The sequence below is a fragment of the Erinaceus europaeus genome, chromosome 21 (genome assembly GCF_950295315.1).
Source record: "Erinaceus europaeus chromosome 21, mEriEur2.1, whole genome shotgun sequence".
NCBI classification, from domain to species: domain Eukaryota; kingdom Metazoa; phylum Chordata; class Mammalia; order Eulipotyphla; family Erinaceidae; genus Erinaceus; species Erinaceus europaeus.
In genome coordinates this window covers 1983258-2002680 of record NC_080182.1, presented here as the reverse complement: position 1 = coordinate 2002680, position 19423 = coordinate 1983258, and the positions used below count along the sequence as shown (strand labels likewise).

The window sequence follows — 19423 nt, the reverse complement described above, 5'->3', positions numbered from 1 at the left end:
TATGTAGTAATGAAATGTCTATTACCAAACGTAAAGTGGGAAGAAACGCAGAGACATAAGCGCGATGAGAAATCTCTGGAAGACGCTCAGAAAAATTCGACTGAATGAAGGCGAGAGCGTTTCTCTGAATGCCGGCGCGCAGAAGCCGGCGCGCAGAAGCCCTTTTCTGTAGCTCCAGTTGTTGTTTGTTTATAAGTATCTCTATCCCGAAAAAATACCCCACAGAAAGCAGCGGGCTAAGCGTTCATGGAGTGAAGCACAAGGACCCGCGTAAGGATCCCGGTTCGAGCCCCCGGCTCCCCACCTGCAGGGGGGGTCGCTTCACAAGCGGTGAAGCAGGTCTGCAGGTGTCTGTCTCTCTCTCCGCCTCTCTGTCTTCCCCTCTCCTCTCCATTTCTCTCTGTTTTAATAACAATAACAACAACAAAATGGAAAAAATGTCGTAGTGCAGTAACCCTGGAGGCAAAAAGAAAAAAAAAAGAAACAAGCAACAGGTGTTTTGCCTAAATACTGGTGGTTGCACATACTTATAACATTTTAAGGAGACTTCCGAGAATTGATGTATTTCTAATTATATATTTCCATCTGCTGATGTTTACGTACATGGAGCTTTACCTTTTTCCTGTAATCTGCTAAACCTTTTGGGATCCATTTATTTCCAGAAATCAAGAACAGGAAGTATCTCTCTTAAAAGTAGGCTAGGATGCAAAAGTTTGTAAACAGTTATTTGGAAAGTTAGGAGGGGAACCTTCACAGAAAGAACAGGCGTTGTGTGAAGGCTCACATTCAGCACAGCACTTTCAGAACCCGTTGTAGAAGTGGAGAGCCAGAAACGTCCCCTGAGCAATCATGGGAGCACAAACAAGAACTCAGTGAAGCAGAACCAGGGGGTGGTTTCTTGGGAGACGGAAAGCCTCCAGAGGAAAGTGCCCAAGAAATGATGGGGTTAGAAGAGAAAATACCAAAACCTAGGTCTGTGGTTGCACCTCCCGGTGTTCCTAAAAAGAGTGGTGTTCAGTGGGCACATAGATGCTGCCGAGTCTACCACTGGAGCACAAATCATGTATTTGACTGGGACGGTTGACAAAAGAACACTTAATAAATATGAAAGAGAACCTAAAGGGAGAAACAGAGAAACCTGGTACTTGTCTTGGGCCTTAGACACAAATCAGGAAGAACAAGACAAGGGTAAAACAGGAGAAGTGGGTCGTGCCTGTTTTGAAACAGAAAAGAAACATTTCACAATTCTGGATGCACCTGGTCACAAGAGTTTTGTCCCCAATATGACTGGAGGTGCTTCTCAAGCTGATCTGGCCACACTGGTAATTTCTGCCAGGAAAGGAAAGTTTGACACTGGATTTGAAAAAGGAGGACAGATAAGAGACCTTGTACCTATTAATAAGATGGATGGTCCGACAGTTAACTGGAGCAATGAGAGATAGGAAAAATGTAAAGAGAAACTTGTGCCATTTTTGAAAAAAGTTGGCTTCAATCCCCAAAAAAGACATTTTATGCCCTGCTCAGGACTGACTGGAGCAAACCTTAAAGAGCAGGCAGATTTCTGTCCATGGTACAGTGGATTACCATTTATTCCTTATCTGGATAATTTGCCAAACTTCAATAGATTAGTTGATGGACCTATCAGGTTGCCAATTGTAGATAAATACAATAATATGGGCACTGTGGTTCTGGGAAAGCTAGAATCAGGATCAATTTGTAAAGGCCAGTAGCTTGTGATGATGTCAAATAAGCCACCAGGTTCCAGGGGCTACCATGATGCCAACCAGTCTTCCCTGGACAGGCAACCCCCCACCAGTGTGGAGCCCCGTTTCCCCAGAGCCCCACTCCAGTAGGGAAAGAGAGAGACAGGCTGGGAGTTTGGATCCACCTGTCAACGCCCATGTTCAGCGGGGAAGCAATTACAGAAGTCAGACCTTCCACCTTCTGCATCCCACAATGACCTTGGGTCCATACTCCCAGAGGGATGGGGAATAGGAAAGCTATCAGGGGAGGGGATAAAATGCAGAGTTCTGGTGGTGGGAACTGTGTGGAGTTGTTCCCCTCTTATCTTATGGTTTTGTCAATGTTTCCTTTTAATAAATAAAATTTAAAAAAGGAAGTTAGGGTAATTAGGTTTACTGGAGGAGAATACTTTGAACATGACCTATTGGATAAATAAAAAAATGTAATATATGAGTTGTTTCTGAAGCCAGCTCTTTAAATTGATTTACACTATGAATAGTTAGGACTCATTATTTCAGTGGAAAAACAAATAAAGGACATTGATAATAGAACAGTGCTGCTGTAATAAACAGAAAGGGAACAGACTATGTCATTTTGATCTCATTTATTTTATTTTGACAGGTCAGCCAGTTGACTCTTTAATCTGTGGCCCTTATTTCTTGGGTGATTTAAGTGGAGGTGGTGTTGATAGGAATGGGGGGAGTATTCATATTGCAAAGCTCTCAGGGTAGTGTACAAATGATGAGTCTAGTTCACACCCAAGATCAAAGTGAGACTTTTGTGAATTTGCATTGAACTGTCAGTCCAGGATTGGTTATAGATAGAGTAAAACACTGAGGAACCAGCACCTTGCTGGCCTACCGGGACTGTAAAGGGCTTTCTCACAGGAGGGCATCCGTCGGGAAGATGAGGCAAGGCTACAGTGCAAAGAACAAGTCTTATCTTCCAGTGAAGAGTTTCCAAAGGGGCCTGAGGTGTAGGAAACAGACTGGTGTGGGGAGAGGTAGATAGACATGAAGAGGGGAGGTAGGCAGCCCTTCCATTAACTTACCATACCTGCTATTCTGTTCATTTTAAAAGAGCCTCTGGAGACTATTACAGATGATTAAAGCCATCAGAACACAGCCATTCATTCAATCAAAGTGGGAAGCAGTAAAGGCTGTGACCTGACCTGCTTTGTTGGACTGGTGGAGTGAATAGTCGTCAGCAATGGAAGGATGCTTTGATCCTTGTTTTCTCTGTGACCCCCACTCCACCCCAGCTCTAAGTACTGTCTTTGTTCATGTCCTAAACCATAATGCTCGTGTGGAATCCATGACCATGACCCCAAGAGTAGCTAGAGATGCAAGGCAAACTGCACTGTTGTTTTCTTCTCCCCTGCCCATCACCCCCAGCCCACAGTCTCCCTGACTTCCCTCTCTCCTTGATGTTGTCCTCATGTATGCATTGACCATATTCTCACGGGATCACTACCCCAGCCCACAGTCTCCCTGACTTCCCTCTCTCCTTGATGTTGTCCTCATGTATGGCATTGACCATATTCTCACGGGATCACTACCCCAGCCCAAAGACATGAGATGTTTTTCCTCCAAATAGGGTGAAACTCAGTTGTGGAAGAAAGTGAGCTGATCTAAGCAAGATGAGATTGGCCACATTTTGTCTCTGTGATATATCAATCTTCCATCCCAAACATGAAAGTGTATTGGGGTGAGACTTTTCCTTGTAATCATACTTAAAAAATAATTTTATTGGTACAGGTTAATGGTAGATAGTATTGTTGTTGACACATAGGTATAATTTTTTCTATCTTCCCATAACAGCATCTGCAAAACACTCTCACCCCCAACTTAGGTCTCCCAGCCTCTTGTTCCAGAAATTTATTTTGGCTAATCCTGGATGCCCCTTCAGCCCCCTTAGATGTTACTTTGGAGTTTTCTTGCATTGCCCTGCTTTGGAGTTGGGCAGAAACCCTACTATCCTTAGACTGGCCTGCTGTACTTTCCAGGAAGTGACTGTCAACTGTTTGGGGGTTCTTCTGTTCTTAGGTTCTTTATTCACTCCACTGATTGTCTCTGCTTCTTCTCACTCTGCAGGCCATCTGGAGATTGTAGTTTGTCTTTATTCATTTGTCCTTTGAGGTTTGAAGGGACACTTTGTCACCTAACCTTGTTGGAAACGGCCTTGGTTTTACACCCCCATCCCCTGCTGTGTGTTTTTTACATGGGGGTTCAAGGAAGATCCAGATACTGTGCTTCCAGTGTAGTTGCCATTCCTCCTTCCCACACACCCCACAAAATGTCCCTGGGTGAGTGTATGCATAAAGCTTGAGAAAGGCTGGGAGATAGCCCACGAGGATGGTGTACCTTTGACTATGTGCGTGACCCGGTTCCTGCTACCCTCCATGGAAGCAGCTTCAGAACTGTGCTATCCCCCTTCTGTCTCTGTCTGTCTGTCTGTCTAAAGAAAGAGGTAGACCTGGATCATTAATGCCACTGCTATCAGTTCTGAAACACAATAGACCCTTCATAAACAATTATAGAATATTCCTTCTCATGTATTATATCAAGCTCAATACTTTTTATATCATATTTTATTGGTTTTTGTTGCTATTCAGCTCCACCCAATGAAGACTTTCATTTACAATAAGACACTAAAGAAAAAATAGCTTTATATTAGATTTCAGTCACTTTGGCCAACATCTTAAGTCTTGGTAACTCTTCTCTACGTGGCTGTCAGGATGGTTCTCTGTTACATCAGATTAAAATTCCTTGATCCATAACACTTCACCCAACTGAGCCAGAGGCGTACTTTGCTAGAGGGTATCTTCTCTTTGGAAAGTCTGGGCAGATTTCAAAGGGCAAATTGAGACAAGATAGAGTCTGAATTACATTTACAACTCATTAACAACCATGTTTCAGAAATCCTGTGGGGCAGTTCCAGTGGACTTGGACAGATGGCAAGTTTATTGAATTCAAGTGTAAATGTTTCATGCACACCTGATCCCAACCTCGCCTTTCTCTACTTTGGTCCCTCTCTCAGGGATTTGTTTACTTCTTCACAGTTGGCTGCATCTCATGAAAGGAAAGGAATGCAAATCACAGACTTCTAAGTAAAATCCATCTTTCATTTTTTTTTTTAATTTGCCTGACTACCTTCCTATCCTCAATTTCACATTACCAGACTTAAGACCTGAGAGTCAAATGAGAGAACCATATTCAAAGAGGTTGGAAGTGATGATATAATTATTTTCAAATAAAAATGTTTCTCTGTACTTGAGGAAATAAGGCAACTGGTGAAGCTCAGGGCTTGTGTGCCTGAGGTTCCCAGCTCTATCCCAGGCTCCTCATATACCAGAGTGGTATTCTGGCTTCCTTTCTGTCTATTTTTATGTTTATATCTGGGGACTAATAGTCTACAGTAAATATAGTTGTTGGTACATGTCTAAAATTTCTCATTTTTCTGCAAAACACTCCAACTCTCAGCCTAGTCCCTCCTGCACCATTGTGACCCAGGACGTGAAAGCCCCCGAATCCTTTAGTTTGATGCAGGACACCAACTCCAGTTCAAATTCTACTTTGTGCGGCCCTTCTGTTCTTATCTCTCAACTTCTGCCCATGAGTGGGATCATCCCATAGTCATCTTTATCTTTCTGGCTGATCTCACTTAACATGATTCTTTCAAGCTCCATCCAAGATGAGGTTAAAAAAAAGAAAGAAAGAAAGAAACAAAGAAAGAAAGAAAGAAAAGGTGAATTTGTCATTCTTAATAATTGAGTAGTATTCCATTATGTATATAGACCACAACTTTCTCACCCTCTCATCTGTTGCTGAATACCTAGGTTGCTTCCAGGTTTTGGCTATTACAGATTGTGCTGCTATGAACATAGGTGTACACAGATCTTTTGGGGTGGATGTGTTGGGTTCCTTAGGATCTAGCCCAGGGGAGGAATTGCAGGGTCACAGGGTAGGTCCCTTTCTAGGTTCTGGCTTCTTTTCTCTATCTCATGTGAAAATTCTGTATTTCATTTCAAATAAATAAGATAAAAGACTGAAAATCAGTGAAAATTAAGGCCAGAGATACAAAGATACATACTAACTAAAATAGAAATTATGCATAGTAGATTTAAAATACATTTGGCAGGAAGACCCAGATTCTTCACTAGGAGTGTCATGGTAGTTTCTGTGGTCAGATGGTCCCAGATTGCAGTCACCTGCCCACTACAGGCAGGTGCACTTCGCACAAGCTACTAGCTGACAAATGAATTTGTTTCCCTGTGCTTAAGCATAAGGAAATATCAGTAGATCAAAATAAAACATGTAAATGGGCTGAGAGAACTTCCCCCAAAAGATGCTAGTCTGGTATCAAAAGCAATCAGTTGCTGAATTAGCCTCCAGATCTAATTTTTTCTGTAGTCCATTAAGCTAGCTAACTCTACTTTTTTTTTTTTTAACCTTGATCAGTGTATTGACTGTGACACAGAATTGTCTCCATAAATTAGGCCTCTAGCTCCCTGCCCCTGACAAGTAGCAGGAAGTCATAAGCCAAGCCTTCCTGCCTTCCTTTCATCTGGAAACAGAGAATCCTACTATCGTGTTTTTGTCACTGTCTGATGATCCACTAGACTTGTCTTGGACCCCAAGGATCCTTGAACTTGAAGGTGGCTTATGGTTCCAGTTTGGACCTAAAGCAAGTCTGGGAAGTTAGTTTTTGTTAGAAAGGCTCCCGCTAGGGTTTGCCATGGTCTCCAGCTCGGTAGAGATCTTGGCAGTGATATAATTCATAGTATCCTTATTCTCCAGGAGAAGTGCAGTTCTTTCTTTTTTTTCATTTTTATTTGTGATTCATAATGGATTATAAATTCCTAAGACTACAGTCTATAGTTCCACACTGCACCCACCACCACTGTGTCCCCACCCTCCCAGTTATTTCACACGAGTTTCAGGTAGGAGTTTTACCCTCTTTTTCCTTCCCTTCCCTTCCCTTCCCTTCCCTTCCCTTCCCTTCCCTTCCCTTCCCTTCCCTTCCCTTCCCTTCCCTTCCTTTCCTTTGCTCATTTTCTCTTTCTGATAAAAGATAGGAGGCAGAGGCAGGGTGTGTGTGTGGTGCAGAGAGAGAGGGACCAAGAGTTGCAACTTTGCCCCACTGCTTGTGAAGTTTGCTCTGTGCAGGTGGGTACCAGGGGCTTGAACTTGGGTCCTCATGCATGGTAATGTACATACTCAACTGGGTGCGCCAACTCCTAAACCTCTTAATATTCCTTCCTTCCTCCCTCCCTCACTCCTTTCCTTCCTTCCTTCCTTCCTTCCTCTCTCTCTTTCTCTCTCTTTCTTGGATAGAGACAGAGAGAAATAGAGAGGGATGGGGGAGACACCTACAGCACTGCCTCACCACTTGAAAGGCCTCCCCCCTGCAGACGGGGATGGGGACTTGAACTTGGGTCCTTGAGCACAATAACATGTTCACTCAGTCAGGTGTGATCACCCTCCCCTTTCCCTTAGTTTTATTAATGCTGTAGTTATTTAAAGATTTTTCTATTGGTTCAGAGGCTACTGATTTGCATGGGTAATATAAATCAGTGTTGTACTGATCCAGAATTTTAATATTCTGTTTCCGACTCCAAAGGGACAATTACACATCTTAATGTGAAATGTAAGTAGCTACTCTTCAAGCCCACCTGCAGATGGATTCAATTCAGAAAACTAATAAAGAATCCCAGTTTCCTCTTCAAAACACTTAGATGTACGTTAGAAAGAAGGCTAGGCTGTTGAATTAAAACATTTTTTTAATAAATACACCATTAATAAGACTGCCTCAGAAAGGCAGTATTTATTGACATTTTCTCTTTGCTAAAGGTGAGTCCAAAAATTCTTTAATGCATTGACCAAACATCTATTGAGTCTCAACTGTGTAGAATATTTTCCTGTTGGTTTATTTGGTCTCCTTGACCAAAAGGAGATGCTTCTTTTCTTAATTTTTTTTTTAAATTTTAAAGTGAATGTGTTTCTAAATGGGAAAGAATAATATGGAACTACAGCTCCTATTTCCTTTTTTAAAAGTAGAGACAGAAACACAGGGAGGTGAAGAGAATGAAAGAGACCACAGCACTGACGCTCCCTTCAATACAGTGGGGCTTGAACTTGGGTTATACACATAGCGAAACAACACAGCATCCAAGTGAGCTCAGCCATCGGGTCTGGAACTGCAGGTTTTCAAGAAACAAAGTGAGGCGTCTGTCACGTGTCTCACAACGGGTGCCCTAAGACATCTGCTGTTTTGTGAAGTGGTTCGACTTAGAAAAGGAGATCTGTTCCTCACTGAAACCCTCTGACTCTTTCTTCAGGTCTCTGGCCTGCATTTTGTATGAGATGTGTTGCATGAATCATGCCTTCACTGGCTGCAGTTTCCTGTCCATTGTTCTGAAGATTGTTGAAGGCGACACACCGTCTCTCCCTGAGAAGTACCCAAGGGAACTCAACGCAGTCATGGAAAGGTAAGAAAATAAGCCTCATGCCCCAACAACAATTTTTAGTTTTTGCTTTTGCTTTAGTGCCTCTAAAAAAGAATTCTCTCTTTAAATATTGCAGCATGTTGAGCAAGAGTCCTGCATCGAGACCATCTGCTATAGAAATTTTAAAAACCCCTTACATTGATGAACAGCTACAGGTATTGCGAAGGGAAGCAGCGGTGCTGGGAAACGTGTTAGCATCTTAGTGTTGGTAGGTGGTCTAGGACTTGGAGGTGTGCTCTGACGCCTTGGGAATTGGCCAGGAAGCTATGTCCATTTTTGCCGCGTGTTTAAGGACTCTCCATATTGTTCTCTGTAGGGCTGCACTAGTTTGCATCCCCACCAACAGTGGAACAGGGTTGCTCCTTTTTCTCCACAGCATCTCCTGCTTTGTGTGTGGGGGCCATCCTAACAGGTGTGAGGTGCATCTCACTGTGGTCTTAATGAGAGAATAAAAACACGAGTTTTAAGAGCTTTGAGGGGTTATTAATCAGAGCATTCTCTGCACAAGAGCGCTTGTGAAGTCCCCTCCCGCAGGATTGCGACTTCCTGCCTAAAGCCAGCAGCCAGCCTGGGAACTCTGGTTTGCACATCTCACCCTGCAGGAGCTGTATTCTTATGAGAATAAGAATATCCTAGTAGTAAGCCTCAAATTTGGAGACTTCACTGAGCCTTCACTATCCCACTGCTTTACTATATAGCTCAATAATACTGTTATTGACTGGGGCTGTTTGTCTTTTCTGTAGACTAGAAAGTTTGATGTGGAGAATTTGTCTTCAAGTGATAAGCCAAAAAAAAAAAAAAAAAAAAAGGCATATCACAACCCTCAGGGGAGATTTTTTCAGATAAAGACCAGACTGAGGGAAACTTCACACATGGCAAAGCATCACATTATCCAAGTGAGCTGTTTTGCTGTCTCAAGATTTTTAAAAACTTGTTAAGTATCTACCATACAGATTCCTTAGATGATCACAATTTTATGATTAGTTTTGAGAGGACCTATATTTGTATTTAAAATCACCACTTCTGGGCAGACTTTTCTCTTTTCATTCAGATAAAGAGACAGAGAAAGAAGCAGAGAAACATACATAGAACCAGAACCTCCCCCCGTGATGTGGTACTGCCATGTAGAGCTGGGGTTTGAACTTAGGACATGTTTGTGGCAAGACCCGTGCCCTACTCAGTGAGCCATCACTTCAGCCTAGCATCAGGTTCTAAATCCATGGGAAACAAGGGTGTACATTTACTGTGTGTTCTGAAGTGAGTGCTGGGCATAGTTCTGGCCCTGGGGATTGATGGTCTTTCACCCTCAGTCAAAATAATAATAATACTAATAGTGGTGGACTTGTGCAGGCACTGAGCCCCTAAGTGGCAAATAAATAGCAGTAGAATGTTGTTTATGTCTGTTACTGAAACTTTTTGAGGTGAACTAAGGTGACTCACTCCTACACCCTAGTCCAGATCTTGAGAGTAGGGACATTGTGCACCACAGGACATGAGGCGGGAGAGAGTACATGGGGCCCTGAAGCTGAGGGAAGGAAGGCCTGCCCTGGCTGGGTGATGCAGTGAGAGCATAGCACATGCCGAAGTTGGAGAGGGCGACAGGGGCCAGACTCTGTAGGGATGTGGTTACATGAGCTATCATATAATCTTTGCAGCCCTTTACAGAAGGAAAAACGTCCCTTAGTGGGTTTTATTTTGAAGCTTCTAGAGATGGTCAATAATAATGCAAGTCAGAAGCATCGCTGGGTGATTTCATCCCTGAAGAGACCTTTTTGAGGTCTACCAAGATTCTTCTTGTTCTTCATTCAGCAGCTGATGTGTAAATACTCAGAAATGACTCCAGGAGGGCAGAATTGGAATTGTCAGCAGGAAGCTGCTCATATAATTAATGCTGTGTAAGTAATTGCTTTTTTTTTTTTAAGTTCATTGAACATAAATGTTAAATGCATTTGTCTTTAAAAATCTATTAACGCTAAACTGGTTGCATGGAGTATTGTAAAACTCACTTAAATCTTGCCAAGACATTAAGGAGGTTTAGGAACTTGGCTTTCTAAAGTCCCTTGCCCTGGGTGCTAGCAAACTGAAATCAGAAAAGTTTAAACCGCTGCACAGCTCACAGATCCACAGGGTAGCTATCCAATTGCCTTGTACATAGACAGAGAAATGAATATTCCCAAACATTTAGTAATAGTTGTGCTAATGAACCTTCCATATTAAGCATAAATGGCTTTCTCATGTTTATTTAATGGGAACTGGCAGACTATCAGGTGAGAAGACAGCATTGTGGATTCCTAGGAAAACTGAAAAGAAACCAAAATTCACTTCCTTGAGGAACATAGGAGAACTAGAGAATTTCTTGGTGTACTTTACAAAGAACTGAAATTACTTCCTGTCTTAACATCTTCTACCTCATTTAAAACTGCTGTACTATAACTTATAAGAGCCCTGGATATCGAGGTACTTCAGAAGAACTGTGTACAGGGAGCACTATTTACAAAAAGCAAATCTACAGTTTTTCTGAAAGTGGGGGTCAGGCTTGGAGCACCCAGTTGAGTGTACAGTTACCATGCACAAGGACCAGGGTTCAAGCCACAAGTCCCCACTTGTGGGGGGAAGTTTCATGAACGATGAAATGCTACTTCAGGTTTATCTTTTTCTCTATTCTCTCTTTTTAAAGATATTTTATTTGTTTATATTGTGTAGAGACAGAGAAGTTGAGAAGGAAGGGGGAGACAGAGAGAGAGGCACCTGCAGCACTACTTCACCACTCATGAAGCTTTCCCCCTAAAGGTGGGGACCAGAGGATTGAAACCAGGTCCTTGCACATGGTAGCATGTAGCCTACTGAGAGTACCGCCACAGAGACCCAGGAGTCAGTGCTGTTTAGAAGATCCCTTCATCATTAGCTATTTTCCAAGCAACCCTAATCTAAAAGAATGCAGATGGCACTTTGGCAGATCTTGGAGTGGCATCTCCTGGGGTCCCAACATTAGTCCCTCAAAGATAATCAGGCTTTGCTCTATGAGTGTTCTATGGGGCAGGCATTTCTAAATACACTCCTATAGACAAGACAAGCTCTCTTGGGTTTCCAGTTCTTTCAAAGATGTCTACATCTTGTCATTTCTTACATTAGCTAGTCGACTAGGGAGCACAATGGTTATGCACAAAGATTTCCATGTCTGAACCACTAAATGTCCCAGGTTGAACCTCTAGCATCACCATAAGCCAGAGCTGAGCCGTGCTCTGGAAGAAATAACCCTTTCTATTTTATTAGCTAAAGGTGTGAGGATATTAAAACGCAGGGTTAGCTTTAGCTGTCATTTTGCACTATAGTTGTGAAATAGTTCATCCAACAACACTGCTTATGCTCAAGGTATGCTAGAATCCAATTGCTTGGATGACATTTCACATTATGAAATATTCCAAACCATCAGTCTTATTTGCAAGGTCTATGGCTAAGTTATGAGGCAGTCTGTTTGGTCTTATAAAATAAGAAATATATATTTCTGCAAATTGCATGTCTCCAGGAGGTCTGTTCTGGATAATATCCCAGAAGGATGAGAGCTGCAATGATCATGATTTACTCACAATGTATTTTTAAGGAGAGAGTTGAGTGTGAAAGGCACTGGGCCCTATCCAAGTTAGAAACAGAAATAAAGGTCATGGAGAGTTGATGCGGACCTTCAATACACAAATTTAGTGAGCACATTTCTTTACCTGAAGAAGGAGGCTCATAAGCATGATCTTATCTTAACGTTTAGGGGAGGTATTGTGTGCTTGACTGTTACAGGCACTTCTGCATGAATTTAAATTGCATTTAAACTCACATTCACCTTATAAAGAAGGCACTATACTTACTTTTTAAAATATTTGTTTATTTATTAAGCATAGGAGGAGAGAGAACCAGAGGATCATTCTGGTATATGAAATTTTAGGAATCAAACTCGGAACCTCCTGTGTGAGAGTCTAATGCATTTTTGTTGTTGTTGTTTCCCCTGGGACTTCACCACTCCTGGATGATATTTTCAGACAAAGAGGCACTAAAGCTTCCATCAGTGTGACCGGGGCCAGCCTTGAAGCTAGTTGCACACATTATCCAGCTGAGGTATTTTGAAGGCCCTGAGAAACCAGTGCTTTATCCACTGTGCTACCCCCTGGGTCTCGATGACGATGATGATGATGATGATGATTTTTAATTGCCACCAGGGTTATTGCTGGGGCTCAATGCTGGCACTACAAGTCCACTGCTCCTATCAGATCTTTCTCCTCCCCATTTCTCCCCTTCTATTGGATAGATCAGAGAGAAGTTGTGAGGAGGGGGAGATAGAGAGAAAGAGAAAGCCACATGCAGACCTGCTGCACTGCTTGTGAAGTGCCCCTCTGCAGGTGGGGAGTGGGGGCATGAACCCTGGTATTTCTCATGGAGTATGATTATTTTTAATTGACAATACAGCTATTAAGTGACTCACTCACAGACATATCTATAGGCTATGTTTAAATGTAACTTGGGAACTAGGACCTGAACCCAGACTTAGTCTGCCAGTCAGTTTACTTCTTCATGGCCAAGATCCTTATTTGTCTTACACGACGAAAACCAGTGCTAGGAATGGAACGAGCAGAAATTTGGAAAGTGTGTAATTTGCCTTTAAACAAAAATCTAATTTGAAAAATGTTACCAATTAACCACAGTCCTGGTTGACTCATTACCCAATTCCGAGTTTATTAGTTTTTCTTTTCTTTTTACTTCAGCAAAACATTTGCTTAATTTTTTTCTGAGAAGCTTTGGGGTGGGTTGTACATGAGGAGTCTTTATTATTTATAGGCAAAGGAAGATCCACCTGCAGACTCTACGGGCCTTGTCTGAAGTGCAGAAAATGACTCCGAGGGAAAGGATGCGGCTGAGGAAGCACCAGGTGGCCACTGAGAGAGCCAGGAAGTTGAAGTGAGTCACTTTGTCCTGGGGCGCTCCCAGCTCTGGGCCACTGCCCAGGCCTCTGCAGGAATTTACCAAAGCAAAGCAAACAGCAAAAGAGAAGTCAGGACGCACAGGGTCATTGCATCTAAACGAGACACTGTTACCCAGCTTTTGCATGAATGGGAATATTCTCATTTATTGCTGTTCAAACCCACAGTGGAGACAGTAGTAATTCCTCAAATCGATCTCCCTCTCCTAGAGTCTTTCCACAGTCAGAAGGAAGAGGCATTAGGAAACTAGGAGGTGAAGTTTGGGCTAAGAAGGGAGGGGTCAGAGACCTTCACATTTCCCCATCTTCTGGACTAAATCCTAGTGGGAAGCCTGCAGTGGGTCTTAATGATAATCATTATTGCCGCAGGGCAGTGACACACCCAGCGGAAGAGTGCAGATGTTGCCATTCATGAGGACCAGTCCCGGCCCCCATTCCCACCTGCGGGGGGGGGGGGGGGGGGGGGGGGGGACAAGCTTCACAAGTGGTGGGACAGTGCTGCAGGAGTCTCTCTCTCTCCTTCCCTCGCTCTCCTTTCTCCCTCTCCTCTCTGTTTCTGTCAGAATAGGAAGAATGGGGGGTGGCTGCTAGGAATGCCGTGTACTAAGCACCAGTGATAACATTGGTAACAAAAAAAAGAATGTACTCACTTTTATTTTAAAAGAGCAAGGGAGTAGGGAAGGGTCACAAGTTGGGTCTTCGAGCCCCACACCTGCAGGGAGTCGCTTCACAAGCGCTGAAGCAGGTCTGCAGGTGTCTGTTTTTCTCTCTCCTACTCTGTCTTCACCTCCTCTCTCGATTTCTCTCTGTCCTAACAATAAAAATATTTTTAAAAAGAAGTTCTTTGTCTTTGCCTTTTTATTTTTCAAATTCAGTGTTAGCATACTAACTACTGGCAGAGGGTTTAACAGTTATATTCAACCAGATTTGTCAATCTCACATCACTTCTCCTTTCTCCTCCCAACTTGTGTTAGACCACCTTGTCCTTTGGTAGCCATGATTTCATTTGTTCCTTCAGAAGATGATGACTGAGCCCCATAGATATTTATTAGATGCCAGGCACTAATAGTATCTGGCATTCAGCCTTGTATAAAGAGGAAATTTAAATATCAAGGACATTATTAATGATGAAAATGCAGCCAGTCTCTGAATGAAGCCTCCTTCAGCCCTCCTCCCCAGATGCTACCCCCTAATGGGAGACTTGGAACGTCAGGGCGAAGAGTGTAGGGGCAGGCTGGGTGTGGAAAACAGAATGGAAACAAAGCTCTCTCCTGGCCAGTGAAACCCTTCAAACAGTCTGTGCTCAGAATATTGCTGTTGGTGAGACATGTCATGAATAATTAGAACATTTTAAATATTTTTATTTATTTTAATGAGAGAAAGATACACACAGAGAGACATACCAGAGCCCTGCTCAGCTCTGGTTTATGGTGGTGTTGGGGATTGAACCTGGAACCTTAGAGCTCAGACACGAGAGTGTTCTGCATAACCATTATTCTCTCTCCCCAGATAGAACATTTCTACATGCCAATGGAAATAATTTGAAAAAAAAAAAAACAAACAAACAGGCTAGCCCCAGTTTTTAGACACTCATTTTTTAGTTGGTATATTGTCCTATTTCCTATTTTTTTCTTCTTTATTCTTCTGCCAACTTGTTGGTAGCTTAGATGTCCTGACTGAGAACTAACTAGAGAAACAGAAATATAGGGAATTAGAAACTTCTACCCAAACCACGAGACCCCTCACAGAATGGGAGAAGATCTTTACATGCCATACATCAGACAAGAGGCTAATAACAAGAATATATAAAGAACTTGCAAATCTCAACAACAAGACAACAAATAACCCCATCCAAAAATGGGGGGAGGACATTTAGAATATTCACCACAGAAGAGATCCAAAAGGCCGAGAAACACATGAAAAAATGCTCCAAGTCTCTGATTGTCAGAGAAATTCAAATGAAGACAACAATGAGATATCACTTCACTCCTGCGAGAATGTCATCCATCAGAAAAGGTAACAGCAGCAAATGCTGGAGAGGGTGTGGGGTCAAAGGAACCCTCCTGCACTGCTGGTGGGAATGTCAATGGGTCCAACCTCTGTGGAGAACAGTCTGGAGAACTCTCAGAAGGCTAGAAATGGACCTACCCTATGACCCTGCAATTCCTCTCCTGGGGATATATCCTAAGGAACCCAACGTATCCATCCAAAAAGATCTGTTCTTGGCATATGTTCTTGGCAGGACAATTTGTAATAGCCAAAACCTGGAAGCAACCCAGGTGTCCAACTGCAGATGAGTGGCTGAGCAAGTTGTGGTATATATATGAATATTACTCAGCTATAAAAAATGGTGAGTTCACTGTTTTCAGCTAGTGATGAACCTTGAAAAATTCATGTTAAGTGAAATAAGTCAGAAACAGAAGGATGAATATGGGATGATCTCACTCTCAGGCAGAAGTTGAAAAGCAAGATCAGAAAAGAAAACACAAGTAGAACCTGAACTGGAATTGGCGTATTACACCAAAGTAAAAGACTCTGGGGTGGGTGGGTGGGTAGGGAGAATACAGATCCAAGAAGGATGACAGAGGACCTAGTGGGGGTTGTATTGTTATATGGAAACTGGGAAATGTTATGCATGTACAAACTATTATATTTACTGTTGAATGTAAAACATTAATTCCCCAATAAAAAAATTAAAAGGGCAACAAAAGGGAATAAATAAATAAATATTAAAAAAAAGAAATACAGGGAATTAAAATCTGTTCACTTTATGACTTGCTAAAGTACCCGGAAAAGAATCCAGTGGTGTCGTGGTACTTAAAATAGCTTCATGATGAACCAGTTAAAACCCTGAGACCAGGGATGGAGGGGAGACAGCATAATGGTTATGCAAACAGACTCTCATGCCTGAGGCTCCAAAGTCCCAGGTTCAATCCCCTGCACCACCATAAACCAGAGCTGAACAGTGCTCTGGTTAGAAGAAAAAATAAATAAATAAATAACAACCTGAGGCCATTCTCCCTTAATACGGGCTTTCCTTAATGAGTGTACATGTAGGTCTCCATCCAGCTTCACTCTAGGCAGTGGTGTGCTGGTGACTGTTGAGTAGCCAGCTCGGAGTGTGGGAGGAGGTGTTGATGTGTGTTGATTTCCATGGTGTAAAAACTCACTGATGGTGGGTTTCGAGCTACTGACTTGACATCATTAAATGCTCGGTTGAGAGGCTATGTGCAGCTTGCCATTGGGTGCCAGCACAGGTCGGCTTCTGCGAGCCGTCACACTGCTCAGGGTAACTTTTACTGAGAAAAGTTCACATTGCTGCTTAAGCCACTGAGTCAACTCATAGTGCTAAATCTATTTTCGACATCCAGAGGAAGTGGCAACATATATATATATATATATATATATATATATATATATATTTGGCACTGGGGCTTGGTGGCTCGGTAATTGCACTATGAATCCACTTGTCCTGGAGGCCATTTTTCCCATTTTTTGTTGCCCATGTTATTGTTGCCATTGCTGTTTTTGTTGGATAGGACAGAGAGAACTCGAGAGAGGAGGGGAAGACAGAAAGAGGGAGAGAAAGATAGACACCTGCAGGCCTGCTTTACCGCTTGTGAAGCGACTCCCCTGCAGGTGGGAAGCTGGGGGCTTGAACCGAGATCCTTATGCTGGTCCTTGCCCTTCGTGCCATGTGAGCTTAACCCACTGCACTACCAGAAGTGGCAATATTTCCAGGGTACCAAGATTCATATTATTGATTGAGGGTAAAAAGGAAAAGTAAATCTCTGACAAGAATAGATTTCAAAGACAATTCAATAACTTGTATGCACAGTACAGTTTACTTTTCTGATTTAACCTTTATACACAAAAGAAAGGCATAGACTTTCCACATGATATTTAATATTCTTATTTAAAGGCAATTGCATTTAAATAACATTTGCTCTTATTTTTTATGATTGAACAGTATTGGAATTATTGGAGTTTTGAGTGTGCTATGTAGGATTCAAGTGCAGTTCTGTTTGAACTAGGAAACAGCACTATGGTCAGAAGGGTTATAATGTACCCATTTTATAGACATAACAAATGACTAAACAGAGATGTTAGGAACATTTCCAAAAATACATAAATAAATGAGTAAATAAAACCTAAATTACAGATCAACACCCAAGTAATTACAAGTACTCAAGTCTTTCTTCCGGTTTAGTTGCTGATTAAATAACGTTCCTGGAGTTGGATCTCAGCTCATCAGCTGGGTTACAGCGTGTGGGTGCTTTGCCCCTCTGGGGAAGAAGTCTGGGGCTTGGGGGTAGACTCTGGTGACTCCCCTAACATTCTGTCTCTGTTTCTGTCTCTGAATAAAATGGTCAGCCTGGAGCAGTGAAATTGTACATGTGGGAGGCTCTAGCAAGGCCAAACAAATGAAATTTCAAATAAATAAATTCACCTGTCCTGTAGAAAAGGAAAGGAACTACCTTTCCTTTCACGCTCTGATATCTTTGAAATGAGGTGTGTCTCCCCCTTCTCCTCCCCTCCTGGTTTAAGTGTTTGCTTGTGCTGAGAACAGTTATTAGAACAGGCACTATGCAGGGCACCCCTTTCGGGGCTCACAGGAATTGGTGCTGCCTGCTTCTGCTGAGTTGGGGTTCTAGGTTTGACTAGCATCCAGCATGGCCGTATATGATAGAAAGACAGAGACAGTTAAGAGAGGCAGAAAGACACTACAGCACAGCAGCTGCCCTCAGTGACCTGGGTGGTGTCCATGACTAAGCAAGCACACTATCCAGGTGAGCTGTCTTGAGGGCCCCTATGTCATATTTACAGAGAGTCTGCACTCTGTGCTGGTCATGCATGAATGAGTGAAGGGCCTGTTGAGCTGGCTGGCCAGCACCACAGTTTGCCTGCTGAATCAGGAGTCACACTCAGCCCCGAGAGGCAGACACAGTTTTAGAAAATGGTAGCCATCTTTCTATGTTTACTTTCAATTTGCAGAAAGCTGGTGGAAGAAAAATATGAAGAAAATAGCAAACGAATGCAAGAATTGAGATCGCGGAACTTTCAGCAGCCGAATGCTGATGTACTCCATGTAAGCACTCTCATTTTTACATCAAATCTCTCCTTGTTTCCAGTTCTGTAGCCGGCTGGACAGAGAAAGGGGCAAGGAAGAGGAAAGGGCATCCAGACCAACTTTGCTCAACTCCGCAGGGAACATACTGGGGTCCGTCTTAGAATGAGCAGTCTCAGACCAGGCAGTGGCGCCCTCCGCCTGTTAAGCGCACATATTACCATGCCCAAGGACCCAGGCTTGTCTTGTTTTCTTCTGAGATCTGCAACGGATCCCGTAGCAGGCTCCATTTGACAGTGAGAGATAGGTAGAGAAAAGAGGCAAGGGGGTCGGGTGGTGGCGTATCTGGTTGAGCACACGTTACAATGCACGTTACAATGTCACGTTACAATGTCACGTTACAATGCACGTTACAATGTCACGTTATAATGCACGTTACAATGCATGTTACAATGTCACGTTACAATGTCACGTTACAATGCACAAGGACCTCTTGTCTCGTTTTCTTCTTCTTTCCTTTTATTTGCTATTCAGAGGCTTGAGGTGCAGAAGACATGAACTTGGGGTCCTTTCATATGAACCTGCGATCTTACTTATTATTGGACATCTATGGTTCTTCTTCTTCTAGCGTTTGCCCTTCTTCCGTAGCCAGTCAACAGCGTCAGGTTGAGCCTGATGTCAAGTTTCGAGACCTCCTTTGAATCTGGAGAGGTGGCAGTCGTTGACTATGTGGGTCATAGTCTGTCTGGAGCTGCAGGGGCAGTTCGGGTCGTCTCTGGCTCCCCAGCGATGGAACATAGCGGCGCACCGGCCATGGCCTGTTGGATAGCGATGGAGGAGGGCCCGATCATAACGTGCTAGGTTGACGCTCGCAGGGGTCTGTGATGAGGTGTTTGTTTCTATGGTAATTCTTCCCAGTTCCACTAGAGCTATTGCCAGAACATGCCTTCTGTGCCCTAAGCCTCTGAATAGCAAATGCATTTTCTTTAATGGATAAAAATATCTACATAGTCCTTGGTGTGGATTCTGTTATTCTGGATTAGCCTTCTTCAGGGTCATATTTGGACACTAGACATGAACTCCAGCCTCCTAGCTCTTCTCAAGAAAGCAACTTAGGAAGAGCTATTTTTTGTGGAGAGCT

General features: G+C 42.9%; 1 protein-coding gene and 1 pseudogene across 1 annotated transcript in view; both read left to right on the top strand.

Moving 5' to 3' along the window:
- The window catches only part of NEK11 (NIMA related kinase 11), a 377347-nt gene that overhangs the window by 84384 nt on the left and 273540 nt on the right, over positions 1–19423 (top strand). The window contains exons 6-10 of the mRNA XM_060180272.1: positions 8084–8233; positions 8328–8406; positions 10061–10146; positions 13073–13192; positions 18210–18303. Coding sequence (XP_060036255.1) covers positions 8084–8233; positions 8328–8406; positions 10061–10146; positions 13073–13192; positions 18210–18303 — 529 coding nt within the window. The remainder of the gene's footprint in view (positions 1–8083; positions 8234–8327; positions 8407–10060; positions 10147–13072; positions 13193–18209; positions 18304–19423) is intronic.
- Positions 65–2474, top strand: LOC103127748 (eukaryotic peptide chain release factor GTP-binding subunit ERF3A-like; annotated as a pseudogene).